The sequence below is a fragment of the Hyla sarda genome, chromosome 4, assembly GCF_029499605.1.
Source record: "Hyla sarda isolate aHylSar1 chromosome 4, aHylSar1.hap1, whole genome shotgun sequence".
Lineage (NCBI taxonomy): Eukaryota > Metazoa > Chordata > Amphibia > Anura > Hylidae > Hyla > Hyla sarda.
In genome coordinates, this window is record NC_079192.1 from 3,449,671 (window position 1) to 3,467,602 (window position 17,932).

At 45.2% G+C, this 17,932-nt stretch overlaps 1 protein-coding gene across 1 annotated transcript in view; it reads right to left on the reverse strand.

The window, feature by feature from the left end:
- Positions 1 to 6,863: 6,863 nt before the first annotated feature.
- The window catches only part of LOC130366699 (olfactory receptor 1500-like), a 31,506-nt gene continuing 20,437 nt past the window's right edge, over positions 6,864 to 17,932 (reverse strand). The window contains 2 exon segments of the mRNA XM_056569019.1: positions 6,864 to 7,499; positions 7,501 to 7,821. Of these exon segments, the coding sequence (XP_056424994.1) occupies positions 6,864 to 7,499; positions 7,501 to 7,821 (957 nt within the window).

The window sequence follows — 17,932 nt, forward strand, 5'->3', positions numbered from 1 at the left end:
GATGCCATATTTGGAGTCGGGAAGGAATTTTTACCTCTAGTATGAGGGTTTTTGCCTCCTCTGGATCAACTCAGTAGGGACTTATTAGGGTTATTGGTTGAACTTGATGGACTCTGGTCTTTTTCCTTGAACTATGTTACAATGTTACTATGAAATGGAGTAATAGGACGGAAAGCATACAGGTGAATTCATTCATTCATGAAGGAGTTGGAACATAAAAAAAAGTCAAAATCCGGTTGAAAGCATTTTCTATATAAGTGTTGGCTCTTTATAGGTCAATCAAGCAATGTACAAAAAATTATTAGAAATTAAATTCTCAAATTATTTTAAAAGGGTACTCTGGGGGAAGGATTTTTTTTATTTTTATTTAATGAGGATGTCAATTGGGTCTTTCATTAAAAAATATATCTGTAAATACTTCAGTGCTCCTTGCTGCCTCCACCGACGCTGCTTCTGATTTCTGGTGCTCTCCTTTTCCGGTTGCAAGGGCCAAATACATTAAATGCCACTCAAGGGCTGCAGCAATGTCCCGTTTCAGCCAGTGATTGACATAGTGTCAGTTGCAGCTTCACTCCTCTTTCTATTTCTTTGGTCCAGCACCCAGAGAGCACTGGAGACCAGGAGCAGCTTACTGGAGGCCACGTGGGAGTGCCAAAAGTATGCACAGGTTTATTTCTTATAACAGACTGCCTGGGCATCAAAAAACAAAAACTTCCCGCCAGACGGGCTGTCTGCTTTAATACTCCAAGTTCACTCTCGCGGTATGGCCACATAATAGCACACAATGTACAGCACGTCTTCAGCTAAAAAAAAAATCGTCAAAAATCCATTGAAAGCATAGCAACTCACAAAATGGTTTATCACAACATGTTTTGAGAGCTACTTGCGTCACCATGAATAAGGGCTAGTTTAATCCTTGAAACATGTCGGTGTGCTAAAGTTGTCTGTGATGGATTTCCTATGTTTTTAATGGCTTTTTGAAATAAAAGTGAAGTTTAAGCTGAAGATGTGTTGGACATTGTGAGCCTTACCTTCAGATTTTCAGGGGATCGAGTCCGTGCTGCTCTTTGGTGTTTACCCCACATCTGGGTGAGCTGGCAAGGTTTTTTTTTTTTGTTTTTGTTGCGTCACTTTTTATAGTTATTTAGTTGTTTTTGGGGGATTTTCTTTCCTAGTCTATGTGTTTTAATTCACAATGTAACATAGATTTTTACTTTTAGTTCCTTTTGTTATAACTTAAAAGTCTCCGATATTTCTGAACTGGTATTTCTAATGGGATCATTTATGTTGTCAAACTGGTCGGTAACTTCATATAATTATTTTGTGTGATACGGTTCATACCAAGGCTCTATTTTTATGGCTACTTGCCAAAATTATTTGTATGCTATTTATTATATAATAAAGTTATTTTTTTTTTTTTTTATAAATATGAAAAAATCACCACCACCAATATCTTATGCGTCTTTTTGATGACTTTACTGTTCTACATTTGGAGATGAATGTATGAAACAAGCAGCTGGATTCTGCCTATGTGGATGGCAGCTTGGTAAAGTCTTGCTTCTTGATGAAAATGTTTTTTTTTTAGGAAATGCTCTACAATTTTTTTTCTCCAAAATTGTCATATTTTCCTCTCAAATCATGTTAAGTGAAATCCAATTTCTTCATAAAAATGTCTTTACCTTTAGATTTTCTCCAGGACGCGTAACATCATCTTCTTCTCATATACATTACTGGCAGTAAAATTCCGAATGTGCAATGAGACAGCTGTCATGCCCTCTCCCATAGGCTTGCATTGAGGGGTGGAGCGTGACGTCACACGGGGGCAGAGGCGTGACGTCACACGCCGCCGGCCCCGTGGTCACCAGTAATCAGACCCGGAGCAAACATGCTCTGGGGACTGATTCTAACTGGGGTGCTATGTGCAAGACCACAGGGGTCCCCAGCGGCGGGACCCCCACGATCAGGCATCTTATCCCCTATCCTTTGGATAGGGGATAAGATGTCTACGCGCCGGAGTACCCCTTTAAGAGAAAATTGTTATATCTTTATATTAGTCTTAATATCTTTATTTATAATTTGCACAGACAGAAAGAAAAAAGAAAAAGGAATATGCACCCCTAGTGAAGTATGTCAATATTCAAAAATGTTTTAATAAGATAGGAAAATTTGAACTTTTCTTGGCACTGGTCCAGTGTTGTGTAAAACAGCTAGGACGCACACAGTTCATGTACTAAAATATGTTTTATTAGCATTACAGCAACGCGTTTCTGGTCTGGAATGGACCCTTCGTCAGGCAAGACGTATACAGACAGGGAGCAAGACTGACAATAAATATCCTCACAATGTCTTTGGAAAGGTCACGTCAATTAAAGGGGTACTCCGCTGGACCCGACGCCGGGACCTCGTGACGTCATAGCCCTGCCCCCTCATGATGTAATGCCCGCCCCCTCAATGCAAGTCTATGGGAGGGGGCGTGATTTGTACCCCCCTGGACTAGTCCACCCTGATACTATTTGTATTTTGTGAGTATGTTTTTGCAATAAAAGAAAAGAAAGGAGATATGGTGAGTCGCCGACGTTATTCTCTTATCTTTGTTCTCTGTTGATTTCATTCCAACAATACCAGAGGAATAGATACCAATAATATTAGAAATTATAGTGATTAAGATGTTAGCTTTCAATAACTACATAATTCGTAGAGGTTTGATTATCATGTTGGTACACTTGTTAGATGGATGGCAAAAACATTTATTTATTTATTTTTTACATTTGCAAAAGTCATGAAACACCTATGGGGTATTTAGGCTCACTTTATCCCTTGTTACGTTCCCCGAGGGGTCTAGTTTCCAAAATGGTATGCCATGTGTTTTTTTGTTTGCTGTTTTGACACCCTAGGGGCTTCCTAAAGGTGACATGCCCCCAAGAACCATTTCAGAAAAATATTCCGTCCAAAATCCCCTTGTCACTCCTTCCCTTCTGAGCCCTCTACTGCGCCCGCCGAACACTTTACATAGACATATGAGGTATGTCCTTACTCGAGAGAAATTGGGCTACAAATACAAGTAAAAATTTTCTCTTTTAACCCCTTGAAAAAATTCAAAATTGGGTCTACAAGAACATGCGAGTGTAAAAAATGAAGATTGTGAATTTTCTCCTTCACTTTGCGGCTATTCCTGTGAAACACCTAAAGGGTTAAAACACTGACTGAATGTCATTTTGAATACTTTCGAGGGTGCAGTTTTTATAATGGGGTAATTTATGGGGTATTTCTAATATGAAGAAAAATATCGAGTTTGAAATTTTTGTGAAAAATTGGAAAATTGCTGCTGAACTTTGAAGACCTCTGGTGTCTTCCAAAAGTAAAAACTCATAAATTTTATGATGCAAACATAAAGTAGACATATTTTATATGTGAACCAAAAAAAATTATTTTGAATATCCATTTTCCTTACAAGCAGAGAGCTTCAAAGTTAGAAAAATGCTAAATTTTCATTTTTTTCATCAAATTTTGGGATTTTTCACCAAGAAAGGATGCAAGTTACCATAAAAATTTACCACTATGTTAAAGTAGAATATGTCACGAAAAAACATTCTCGGAATCAGAATGATAAGTAAAAGAATTCCAGAGTTATTAATGTTTAAATTGACAGTGGTCAGAATTGCAAAAAACGGCCGAGTCCTTAAGGTGAAAAAGGGCAAAGTCCTTAAGGGGTTAAATAATTTCTTGGCAAATTATGGTGGAAAATAAGTATTTGGTCAACAACAAAAGTTCATCTCAATACTTTGTTATCTCCCTTTGTTGGCAATGACAGAGGCCAAACGTTCTCTGTAAGTCTTCACAAGGTTTTTGTCACGATTCAGCAGGCTGGATGTGGATCCTCTGTGCCAGAGAGGGATAGGCGTGGACCGTGCTAGTGGACCGGTTCTAAGCTGCTACTGGTTTTCACCAGAGCCCGCCGCAAAGCGGGATGGTCTTGCAGCGGCGGTAGCAACCAGGTCGTATCCACTAGCAACGGCTCAACCTCTCTGACTGCTGAAGATAGGCGCGGTACAAGGGAGTAGACAAGAGCAAGGTCGGACGTAGCAGAAGGTCGGGGCAGGCAGCAAGAATCGTAGTCAATAAGGCAATAGCAGGAGGTCAAGTACACAGTATGGACAAACACAGTAACGCTTTCTCTAGGCACTAAGGCAACAAGATCCGGCAGGGGAGTGCAGGGGCAGTGATCAGATATAGCCAGGGAGCAGGTGGAAGCCAATTAAGCTAATTGGGCCAGGCACCAATCATTGGTGCACTGGCCCTTTAAGTCTCAGAGAGCTGGCGCGCGCGCGCCCTAGAGAGCGGAGCCGCGCGCGCCAGCACATGACAGCAGGGGACCGGGACGGGTAAGTGACATGGGATGCGATTCGCGAGCGGGCGCGTCCCGCTATGCGAATCGCATCCCCGCCAGCAATGTCAGTGCAGCGCTCCCGGTCAGCGGGTCTGACCGGGGCGCTGCAGGGAGAGAAACGCCGCGAGCGCTTCGGGGAGGAGCAGGGACCCGGAGCGCTCAGCGTAACAGTTTTCATACATGGTTGCTGGTATTTTGGCCCATTCCTCCATGCAGATCTCTTCTAGAACAGTGATGTTTTGGGGCTGTCGCTGAGCAACACAGACTTCCAACTCCATTCAAAGTTTTCTATGGACTTGAGATCTGGAGACTGGCTAGGCTTGAAATGCTTCTTACGAAGCCACTCCTTCATTGCCCGGGCGGTGTGCTTGGGATCATTGTCATGCTGAAAGACCCAGCCACATTTCATGTTCAATGCCCTTGCTGATGGAAGGAGGTTACATTGACCCATTCATTTTTTCCTTTACAATGATCAGCCCCAAAGCATGATGTTTTCACCCCCATGCTTCACAGTAGGTATGGTGTTCTTTGGATTCAACTCATCATTCTTTCTCCTCCAAACACGACGAGTTGAGTTTTTACCAAAAGTTCTACTTTGGTTTCATCTGACCATACGACATTCTCCCAATACTCTTCTGGATCATCCAAATGTTCTCTAGAGAAATTGAGACAAGCCTGGACATGCACTGGCTTAAGCTGGGGGACAAGTCTGGCACTGCATGATTTGAGTCCCTGGTGGCATAGTGTGATGGTATCCTTTGTTACTTTGGTCCCAGCTCTCTGCAGGTCATTCACTAGGTCCCCCCAGTGTGGTTCTGGGATTTTTGCTCACCGTTCTTGTGATCATTTTGACACCACGGGGTGAGATCTTGTGTGGAGCCCCAGATCGAGGGAGATTATCAGTGGTCTTGTATGTCTTCCATTTTTTTTTAAAATTGATCCCACAGTTGATTTCTTCACACCAAGCTGCTTGCCTATTGCAGATTCAGTCTTCCCAGCCTGGTGCAGGTCTACATTTTTTTTTTCTGGTGTCCTTCGACAGCTCTTTGGTCTTGGCCATAGTGGAGTTTGGAGTGTGACTGTTTGAGGGTGTGGACAGGTGTCTTTTATACTGATAACAAGTTCAAACAGGAGCCATTAATACAGGTAACGAGTGGAGGACAGAGGAGACTCTTAAAGAAGAAGTTACAGGTCTGTGAGAGCCAGAAATCTTGCTTGTTTGTAGGTGACCAAATACTTATTTTCCAGCATAATTTGCTAATAAATTCTTTAAAAATCAGAAAATGTAATTTTATGGATTTTTTTCCTCATTATGTCTCTCATAATTGAGGTATACCTATGATGAAAATTACAGGCCTCTCATCTTTTTAAGTGGGAAAAATTCACAATCAGGGGCTGACTAAATACTTTTTTGCCCCAATGTATACTCCCTATTTAGTATTTTATAATAAAAGTAAGGAAGGGTATGCAGTCATACTGATTACATTTGCATGAACTTCTTGGGCTCCTTGCTTTCCCTCAACATAGCCACCATAAAGCCTTACCACACGTCCAATACGTCTGCCACCACCAGTCCCTCTAGTGCTACGCTCTGCCATTGCTTTCACATCCACCAGTGTGACTGTCCTCACACAACTCCTTTGTCTTGACTCTAGATCCCCCATGAAGATTTAAGACTCATCCAGTCCTGAATAGGCATTCTCTCCTCTGAAACGACACAACCTCCAGCAGATAGGGATAACTGGGTGTTGTGGCTGCTGCTACTACCACCAGGCACCTGGCTGCTGTTGCTGCTACCTGTACTGGTGCTGGAACTGCCCCCTACATTCTTACAGGTGGAGGACATGGCCGGGGTATTCTGTCCTCTACCCTGTCCTACCAGTTCCTTTACTAGACATATTTTGAGGTTATTTTGAACTCACCTACTAGTCAACTTTAACTTTCAATTTTGGGACCAAAATTTCAGATCCTGGGCCGCCATAGGATGCTCTGATATTCTGAATGAAAAATCTACCAGTCCTTCCTTTAAATATAGCATATTATTCATGATGTGGTCTAAATGTGTAGACAGGACTTCATCATGTTTCCTATTTAGAAGACGTTACACATAGAACATGTCAGGCACATGGATTCTTTGGATTGTTTGGAATGCTGGGTTTTGGGGGCAATGGTCATAACGTCACATCACGACCCCTTGTGAAACCATGCCACACCCCCTTCTATTCATGTCTATGAGAGGTGACGACCGGAACCCCGCAATCAGACATCTTATCCCTTATCCTTTAGATAGGGGATAAGATGTTTAGGGGCGAGTACCCCTAAAATGTTGGGAAAACACCAGGGCATACAGATAAACTATAGAAGGAAAAAACATCTTGTGGGAGCTGCCAGACATCATAAACATTAACCCACAAGGTTTTTATACAAAAATCCCCACAAGATCTGTTTTTTATTCTATTTGTGGATTACCTATATATTATATTATAGATGATTTCCAGATCAGATGCTTATGAAGTGTTTCCTGTACAGCTTTTCTAATGTCTTTATTCCTCAGACTGTATATAATGGGGTTGACCAAAGGAGTAAACACAGTATATAGCAGGGAGAGGATCTTACTCATAGTCACTGTTTGTCCTTTTGTTGGGACAATATAAACACCGAACAACGTCCCATAGAATATGGAGACCACAATGAGGTGGGAGCTACAGGTGGAGAAGGCTTTCTGTCTACCAGTATTGGATGGGATCCTTAGGATTGCTAGGACAATATAAGTATAAGACACAACAATGATGGTGGTTGGGATGAAGACAGTTGGAACGCTTATTACGTAACTCTCAAACTGAACAATAAAAGTGTCAGAACAGGAAAGTTTTAGTAAAGCAAGAAGATCACAGAATAAATGGTCAATGATATTGTGACCACAGAAGTTTAGCTTTGCTATTGTTATGATTAAAATCAAAGTAACAGAAAATCCAAACAGCCAACAGATGACGGTCAGTATAACACAATGTCCACTTGTCATGATAGAGGAGTAACGACGAGGATTGCAGATGGCCACATATCTGTCATAAGACATCACAGCGAGGAGAAAACACTCAAATACTTCTGAGGAAGCTGAAAAAATAATATTGAGTGATACAACCAATAAAAGTCATGGCCCCTCTATTATTCAGTAGGATGTGGAGCATATTGGGGACAATATCTGTGGATAACAAGATGTCACTGATGGACAGATGTGAGATGAAGAAGTACATTGGGGTGTGGAGGTTCTTGCTCGTGGACACCAGGGTGATGATCAGGAGATTCCCATATATTATCAGATTATAAACCACAAGGAACAGACAGAACAGGAAAAGTCTTAACCCTCGACTGACCTGAAATCCTAAGAGAAGGAACTCTGTGACCTCCGTCCTGTTGTTCTCCTGTATGTAGATCTAGGCAGTAGGTATAATGTGTTATCAATCCAAAAGAAATGACTTATCATAAGACTCAAGACTTAGTGACCTCTTTATTTGACCAATGTAGAAATGTTATAACATATGTGGTGTCCCGGTACCGTATCCTATCCGGTACCTGCGTGTGTGGGTGCCCTTAGCCAGAGTCCCTAGGACGTCAGGGTCCCCATTGTCTAGTTCACCCCTAGTCACCTCTCATCCAGATAGTTATTGCATTAATAGCTTACTTAGAAAGCATGTAAATATGATATCAATGCCTATAAATAGTTAATTACCTGTCTATAGCGTAGCAGGACCTGCGGGTCACGTGGTTAGGTGAACTCTACGGTATTTCTGCTTTAGGACCTTTGGAGGTCCTAGTGACCTGGTCAATCCCATCACACTGTGTAACAGTGAGTGACGGATGTTCGGACCATTCAGATTTGCCCAGCCCCTGCCCATATAAGGGAGCGGCGGTCATCGTTCTCTCCCTTGTTCCCGGGCTGTCAAACGAGCAGGATCTGCGCAGCTGTATATCGCAGTGAGTTAGGCCTGAGCCTTGCGGCAACGGCTGATATATCTAGAATCGCGAGTGTATCCCTAAGCACTCTGCAGGATCACCTGACCTTATCTATCCCCTAAATCCGGACGGATCTGCAATAATTACCCTAAATTCAGAGACTTTAAATTATTTCAAGGTCCGCAACACTTGTCAGTCATTGAGATATATAGAGACTGTTTGCCTGAGACTGTTATTGTTCATTGGATGTACCGCAATCATCTACGTAAAGTTCTTCAAGTTAAAGTTCAACTACCTTGTGGATCTTCAGTCATTTCATTACATGCACCTATCATTACTGGGAAGGGCAGCGATAGGCCGGAGAATTATCTCAGCATACTAGTCCTCAGCCTGGCGTCAGGAACTATAGGGTTAACATTAACCCCTCATCTACCGAAACAATACCACCACTACCAACACCCCCCCAAGGGCTACCACAAAGCCTTTTTGGCGTTGCACGAACAGGATACGGGTGTGTGCCTACTACAGTCGCCATTAGTGAAAGTGTACTCCCCCCTAGAAAAAGAACTTTACTTATGTACTCTGACTTATACTCCGGAGTAAGGGGTTGTGCACACAGTGCTGTGTGGAGGAAGTGCGCATGCAAAGTAAGGGGGAGGCAAACAGTACAACGGAACTACAAGTTAGCGCGGGACATCCCTGCGCACGTGATCCAGAGACCCCGCCCACCGAAGCCTTCGGTGGCGCGGTGGCCATTTTGTTGGAGTCTGGTGCCAGAAACCAACAAAGAGAGACAGTTCAGCATGGGAAAAGGCGCAGAGTGCGACAACGGGCTGCAAGCTGTGAGGAGGAGGACACCAGATTGCCGAATTGAAGTCCTACATAGAGTCACTTCAGCTAGTGATCAACGCACTAAAATTTCAATTAAAGGCTGTTGAGTTTCAGGTCACCGCTCTCTAATTTAAAATCTATGCTCTCAAGTTTCAGATTAGAGAACAACTGCGTATTTCTTTGGGACCTAGGAATTCAAGATTTATTTAAAGGGCCAGCATACCAAATTCAGAACCTGCAGCCCCACAATCCCGATCTGAACAGCAAGGGGGCGATGCCCCAGTGGCCCCACCAACGGGCTCTCGAACCCAAGCCAGAAGGGTGTTGCCGTCTTCACCAACACTCACAAGGACGTGTTCTGCCTGTGATTCCAGCAAGACGTCCAGCACAGGTGGAGCAGAACCCAGCAAGTCCACCTTCAGTCTCTCCTTATGTGTTGGGAGCCCCTGTTGCTGCACCTGTCTTCTTGGGGAATCCTGTGCACCCTTTTACATTAGGAGACTTTAAAGAAAAATTCTACAGCCTCTTTGGATTTTATGCACTTCCCACTCATCAACAGGTACAGCTGCTTCTGACACAGCTCCAGGGACCCGCCTAGGAAGAACTTCGCACCTGGCCAGCGGCTGATAAAGCTACAGTGGGACAGATTTTTGAAGGACTTTCCCAGGTGTTTGAATCTCATTCTCCCTTGGAGGTACACCTCTGACTCTATGAACGGCGCCAGAAGCCAGGTGAGACCCTCCAAGCATATGCAGTGGTTTTGCAGAGCGCACTAGAGGCGGTGCAGAAGTTGGACGGCATCACGCCCGATCAGGGCAATCGAGTACTGATTGACCGTTTTATAGAAGGGGCACTGAAAAAATGGGACAAGGCCCAACTTAGAATGCTGGCCGTGCAGAATCCTGACATGGCTTTCCCAGCCTTTAAAGGGTACCTCTCATCAAATAAACTTTTGATATATTTTAGATTAATGAATGTTGAATAACTTTCCAATAGCATGTTAATGAAAAATATGCTTCTTTCTATTGTATTTTTCCCGATCAGTCCTGTCAGCAAGCATTTCTGACTCATGCTGGAGTCCTAAACACTCAGAGCTGCCAGCCTGCTTTGTTCACAGCCAAACAGGCTGTGAACAAAGCAGGCTGGCAGCTCTGAGTGTTCTCCTTTGTGAACAAAGCAGACTGGCAGTTCGTAGTGTTTAGGACTCCAGCATGAGTCTGAAATGCTTGCTGCCAGGACTGGTTGGGAGACCCCCTAGTGGTCATTTCTTCAAAGTGGAAAATTAAATAGAAAGAAGCAGATTTTTTTAATAACATGCAATTGTAAAGTTATTCTGCATACATTAATCTATAATATATCAAAAGTTTTTTTCATTAGAGGTACCCTTTAAGAGACTCGTGATCGAGTCGGGACCTCAGACAGAAGAAACTAGTGTCCCCACTACCGAATCTCTGGGGCCTGCGCCCCAGCCGCCGGTCCCTTCTCAATCTGCCCCGCCAACACCTTCTTCTAGCCCTTGGACAGCTGACTTACAAGACATTAAACAGGACATTGAACAGTTACCCAAGGCCTTTAAAGAAATGGCGGTACTGCCAAATCCTTCTAGATCTGCAACACCACCACCTTAGAAGGCTGACCCTCGCCCTGTTGGTCCACCTGGTACCCCTCCTGTGAGACCACCTGGGAGTCAGAGACCCGTCTGCAGCTATTGTAACAAGAATGGACACAGGAAGAGCCAATGCTGGGCTTTAAACAGGTGTCCCCTGGGGTTGAGGACCGCACCCCAGGAGTAGAGGATGAAGGTCCAGAATCAACCAGGGACAAGAAGGGACTGTCTATTTATGTAGCTTCTTGTCCTTATGTACAGGTGATGATTAAAGGTATCCGGTTACAAGCTCTGATAGACACGGGGTCTCAGGTGTCCACAATTCCGCAGGGGTTTTTCTATATGTACTGGGGCCCGCAAAGGCTGTGTGACCTTCAGGAAGAGGAGTTTAGAGTAATTGCAGGGAACGGAAAACCAGTACCCAGGAATGGTTACTGGGAGGCCACGGTGCAGGTGGGAAAACATGTGTTAGGAAGGCAGGGTATAATTGTCAACAATGTTAGGGATGACGGGTCAGCTTATTTCATTTTAGGCATGAATATTATGAGGCACTGTTTTGATGATATGGTCTGTGCCAGGGGCGGACAAACCATATGTGCAGCAGGTTCAACTGCACAAGGGCCCAGCAAGTAAGGGGGCCCACCGCCAGTGGCATAGCTATAGAGGTATCTGTACGCTGGGCCCGGGCCTTGAGAGGGAGGCCCCCACCGTTAGTGTAACTGTCGCTTTAAGAGCAGAGGGGCTGGTGGGAGTAGACGTGCCCCGCACAGGCAGGAAGTCAGCTCCAAGCCCTCTGACCTGTCCCTGCATCAGGCCGTGCTTCATCCCCCGATAACTTCATGAAGAACAACTGCCTCAGCTCCTCTTCATCCCCGGCATCATGTGGCCCCTGTCTCAGATTACTCTGCATCCCATTGAGGGCCGTGGGCTGTGTGAACAGTAGGTAACTTTATAAAGATGAGCGGGTTAGGGCTTGGCAAGTTTGCAGTGTTTCTCAACAAAAGTGCCTACATGTTGCAAGACTACAACTCCCAGCATGCCAGGACAGCCTTTGGCTGTCCAGGCATGCTGGGAGTTGTAGTTTTGCAAATACTGGAGACACACTGGTTGGTAAACACTGTGATATATAGATAGATGGGTAGACTGGGCATAGATCAGTGTTTCCTTACCATGGTGCCCCCAGCTGTTGCAAAACTACAGTCCAGACATGCTGGAAGTTGTAGTTTTGCAACAGCTGGAGACACCCTGGTTGGAAAACACTGATCTATGTCCTATCTATCTATCTATCTATCCCATATCTATCTATCTATCCCATATTTATCTATCTTTCTCATATCTATCTATCTATCTCTCATATCTATCTATCTACCTGATTGTAATGAAAGAAGGGGGGGTTAATGGAAATGGGTGTGTGTGTGTAATGGAAGCGCAGGGGGAGAGAATGGAAAGAGGGGCAGGATGGGGTGAATGGAACGAGCGGGGGGGGGGTTTAATGGAAGCAGGGGGGTTAAGGGAAGTGGGGGGTGTATGTGTAATGGAAGCATGGGGAGGGGGTTAATGGAAGCGGGGGGAGGGGGTTACTGGAAGCAGGGGGTTAATGGAAGCGGTGGAGGGGCATTAATGGAAGCAGGGAGGGGGGTTAATGGAAGCAGGGAGGGTAATGGAATGGGGGCAGGATGGGGTGAATGGAAGAAAGAGCAGGGAGGTCAATGGAAGCATGAGGGGGGGTAATAGAAGTGGAGGGTGAATGGAAGGAGGGGCAGGATGAGGTGAATGCAAGGAGCAGGGGGTTAATGGAACCGGGGGGGGGGGGCTAATGAGAGCAGGGGTTAGTAGTTAGTAGCATTGAGGGGGGGGGGGTTCCTGAACAATAGACATATGGGGGGGGGGGCAGGCACATTCTTTGCACAGGGGCCCTCTGCTGTCTGTGTCCGCCCCTGGGTCTGTGCACTACATGCATCTCTCCCTCACCTGTCACCCCCAGGTCGGCGAGCTGCACAACACCACCTCAAAATCCTCCAAGCAGAACAGAAGTTTGTGAATCATCAAGGGGAAATCTGTCGAGTGAGGATCCAGGATATACGTGCCATTAGTCTACAGCCACAGACGGAGACAGTTATTTGGTGTCGTGCCCGACCCGGGGTGAAAAATCAAGATTACCAAGCACTCTTGGAACCCCTTCTACTGGAAGATTGTCCCTTGGAGCGAGCCGCTAAAAGCCTGGTAACAGTACGTAATGGGAAGGTTCCAGTGAGACTTATTAATCTCTCTTAAGTTGCGGTCCAACTACCCAAGTACACCCCAGTGGCTACTCTACACCATTTAGACGTCAGAGATGTGGTCTTGAATAGTGTTGCTCGCGAATATTCGCAATTCAAATTTTATTCCCGAATATTGCATATTCGCGAATTCGCGAATATTCGCGAATATAGCGCTATATATTCGTAATTACGAATATTCTTTTTTTTTTTTTTTCACAGTACACATCACAGTGATCATCCCTCTCTGCTTCCAGCTTGTGTGGTGTAAGAAGGCTCTAATACTACTGTGTGAGACTGGCGTGCGCATTTTCGCATATGCGAAAATTTGCATATGCTAATTTTCGCATATGCGAATTTTCGTTTATGCTAATTTTTTGTATATGCAAATTTTCGCATATCTTAATTTTCACATACACGAATATTCGCATATGCGGAAGTAAAACGAGAATATTACGAATATGCGAATATTCGCGAATATGACGAATATTCGTCCATTTATTCGCGAATATTCGCGAATTCGAATATGGCCTATGCCGCTCAACACTAGTCTTGAAATCACAAGTGGTTCAACGAGGACCAGACTCCTGCAGAGCCTTGGTGGCGCCAACTACAGATAGGAGGCAAAGATGCCCCAAAGGAACAGGTGGAAGGAGTCATCCAGGTGGCTAAGAAATATCAAGAAGCTTTCAGCAAGTTCCCCACAGACTTTGGCAGGACCACCATGATCAAACATAGGATTCTCACCGGAGACAATCCACCCATTAAAGAGAGACATCGCCCTGTGGCTCCTGGGATGTATCAGACCATAAAGAAAATGCTCATGGAGATGAAAGAGGCCGATGTCATCCAGGAAAGCCAGAGTCCTTGGGCTGCACCTTTGGTCCTGGTGAAGAAAAAAGATGGAACTATCCGCTTTTGCGTGGATTACCGGAAGTTGAACGGCATAACTCATAAGGATGCCTATTCTCTCCCTTGCATTGAAGAATCTTTGACTGCATTGGGATCGGCCACCTACTTTTCCCTGCTTGATCTGATGAGCGGCTACTGGCAGGTGCCAATGGCAGAAGAGGACAGAGAGAAGACTGCATTTGTGACCCCTATGGGTCTCTTCGAGTTTAAAACTATGCCCTTTGGACTATGCAATGCACCAGCTACTTTCCAATGCCTAATGGAGCGATGCTTGGGGCATCTTAACTTCCAGAGTGTTTTGTTGTATTTAGATGACGTCATCGTCTATTCTCGAGCATATCAGGAACACCTGGATCACCTGAAAGAAGTTTTCCAAGTCCTTATCCAACATGGACTCAAGGTTAATTCTTCCAAATGTCACTTGCTAAAGCCACAATTGCACTATCTGGGACATGTCGTCAGTGCTCAAGGAGTCCAGCCTGATCAAGACAAAGTGAGTGCTGTGAAAGAGTGGCCTACACCCAGGACGGTGCGAGACGTCCAATGTTTCCTGGGGTTTGCTGGATATTACCGGCGTTTCATCCCCCATTTTGCTCAAATTGCTGGACCCTTAACCGAATTACTGAGAGGGACTGTCCGGGATAATTATAATGGGAGGCTTCCCATCCAGTAGGCCGAAGAACAGGAAGATGCCTTTCGAGCCCTGAAGTACCTCCTCACGGAACCCCCCATTTTGGCGTATCCTGACTACAGACTGCCATTCCATTTATACACAGACCCTAGCTTTGAAGGTCTGGGGGCGGTCTTATCTCAAGTGCAAGATGGCAAAGAGAGGGTGATTGCCTATGCCAGCCGGCATCTTCGAGGTGCTGAGAAGAATGATGCCAACTTTAGCTCCTTCAAGCTGGAGCTCCTGGCCCTGGTCTGGGCTATTACTGAGAAGTTTAAAGACTATCTGGCTGCTACTCCCTTCACGGTCTACACTGATAACAATCCCTTGGCCCATTTGAACACTGCTAAGTTGGGAGCTCTTGAACAGCGTTGGGCCTCTCGGTTGGCCGACTATGATTTCAATATTAAGTATCGCTGCGGGAAAACCAATGTTAATGCGGATGTACTTTCTCGCATGGCCTCAGGAGAAGCACCCCCTGCTGAAGATGTGTGGGAAGATGTGGAAATGCCTCCCTTCCACCGAAGGTTCGTGAGTCAGAATGCTCTAACTGCCCAGGCGGGTGACGGACCTGAAGCTTCCAAAGTCCCTGAAGATCTGTCCACCTGGAAGACACTTCAGGATGAAAGCCGAGTTATCGGGGACCTCCTAGACTATTGCCTCTACAAGAAAGTGCCCACTCGGGTGCGCAAGGCCCACGGGGACTTCGAGTTGAAGCGGATGTGGCGGCAGAGGAATCGCCTGTTACTGCACAAGGGGCTGGCTTACCGAAATTCCCTGGACCCAGTTTCCGGAGACCGCATACATCAGATTGTGGTTCCCAGAAGAGATGCAGCCATGGTCCTGAATGCCTATCATGATCAATCCGGACACTTCGGGGTCCATAAGACAGAGATCACCGTCAGAAGGAGATTTTACTGGGTGTGGATGCGGGGAGACATCAAGAAATGGTGTGCCGAGTGCTCCGTGTGCAACGTGATAAAGTACCCCCGGAGGGACCCAAGAGCCCCTTTGCATCCCATCTGTACAGAAAGGCTGAATCAAATTGTTGCTTTGGATCATGTGAAGCTGGCCCCCACTCGATCTGGCTATTGTCATGCTCTAACAATGGTGGATCATTAGTCCAAGTGGGTGGTCATGGTCCCTGTCAAGGATCTTACCGCCAAGACTGCTGCTCAGCTCTTCTATCGACATTCGATCCAACCTCTGGGGTGTCCCGAATAGGTCCTCACGGATTGGGGAACCGCCTTTGAAGCCCAGTTGTTCCAGGAACTTTGCCGGTTGCATGATTGCAAGAAGCTCCGGACAACGGCCTACCATCCCCAAGGGAATGGGCTCTGCGAGAGGATCAATCAAGTGTTTATCCAGATGCTCAGAGCTGCCTCTGTCTCAAAGCACGAAGAGTGGCCTCAGTTGTTGCCTGAACTACTGGAAATTTACAACAACACTGTCCACTGCTCTACGGGGTATACGCCCTTTTTCCTGATGATGGGCCGACACGGCCAATTTCCAAAGGATCGAACCTTCGGGCTACAGGCACCTTTCAACAATTCCCCTCAGGCTTCCCAAGGTTGGGTGTCAGAGCATCAACGAAGAATTGAGGAAGCCAAGGACATCGTTGAGAAGAAAATGGGTGAAGTTCATGAACGCCAGCAGAAAGATTATAATCAACATGCTTCTGCTCAGCCCTTGCAGCTTGGAGATAAAGTATGGCTCAGAAAATTTCCTAGACCCATAAATTGGACTCCTTGTGGGAGACGGAGCCATACACCATCACTGCGGTTCCTTACCCTGAAATGGACGTGTACGAGATACAAAAAGACGTGTTCGAGCCACAGGTGGTCCACAGAAATAGGATAAAAGTGTGCCTGAAAGAAGATATGCTTGGACCATCTCCTCCTACTCCTCCTGATCCTCCTGCTACTTCTACTCCACCTCCGCCACGGCCGATGAGAGAATGTGCCGTGAGAAGGAATTCATCCCACTATGGACGTTCCTTTGTTCCCTTCTCAGCAGCCTACCATGTATTGGGGCATACCGTTTCCAGCTCCATCCAGCCAGCCGCCACTGGTTGCACCACCCAGTCAGTTGCCAGTAGCTGTTGCTCCCTGTCAACCACCATTGGTTGCTACACCCAACATCAGTCCTGCTCCAGTGACTGCTCCAGATATAGATGCCACTACTCCGCCTGTCTTAAGAGAACCCCTCAGTTCAACCAAAGATGTTGCTTCCGTTTCCAGCCCTCCAGCTGGTCCCTTGGGGATTGAAGTTCTTGAAGAATCCTCAAGTGAAGGAACTCCTGATGACTCGGAGGTGGTGTTGCGGCGGTCTCAAAGGACTACACAGGGAAACTACCCATAAGGTACCAGGACTCACATTTAGTACATGCACACATAGTCCCTTTGATAACCCACTTCAATGCTCTGCCCATCACTTTTCAGTACCCTAGATTACTGACTTAAATGTACTACCTCAAGTCTTTTTAGTACATACACATTAACAAAATATATCTCACTTAAGAAAACACTTAGGAATTGTAGCATATTGATACCCAATTCCTGCCACTGTTAGGTACACTTCTTCTTCTCTTTCATTGCGTGTGTGATATGCTCTGCCTGGCAAGTAGGTGCTCTTGCTAATATAGAATTAAACACGTAATTCTAAGAATAACCTAGTTAGGTTGTTTTGAAAGTGCTCTAGGGGTAAGTAGCGTGTAGCCGATAGACCCTAGCAGCCACCCTTACTGTGACCTTGCTTCCGGCTAGCCAGTATAACCTTATGTGTACTTACAGGTAACTTATTGTTGGCAAAGAAATAAAATGTGTGAGATAATACTAAAATTGTCTAGTCAGCTTGACGCTAAAGGTATATAGAGCTGAACTAATGTCTAGATAGTCTCATGTATAGAGAGTTATATGAATGTCCAGTTAGCCTCACAAGAATGTGTAGAGAGCTAATAAAAATATCTTCGGAGCTAGCAACTATATGTCAGATAGCTGCCTAATTGTCTAGTAAGCTTAGAATGTATAGTAAGCTTAATGAAAATGTCTGAGAAGCTAGAAACTAAAGGACAGATAGCTTTGTTAATGTCTAGATAGCATTTATGTCTAGATAGCACCAATGTCTAGATAGATTTCTATTGTCTAGTCCAGATACTAGTAAGGCTGGGTTCACACCACGTTTTTCAAATATGGTAACCGTATACAGTTTTCCGCAAAAAAACGTATACGAACTTATCCGAAACCGTATGCATAGAGAATGCATTGTAAACCGTATTCCAAATGTTGTGTACGGTTGCATCCGTTTTGCCTCGG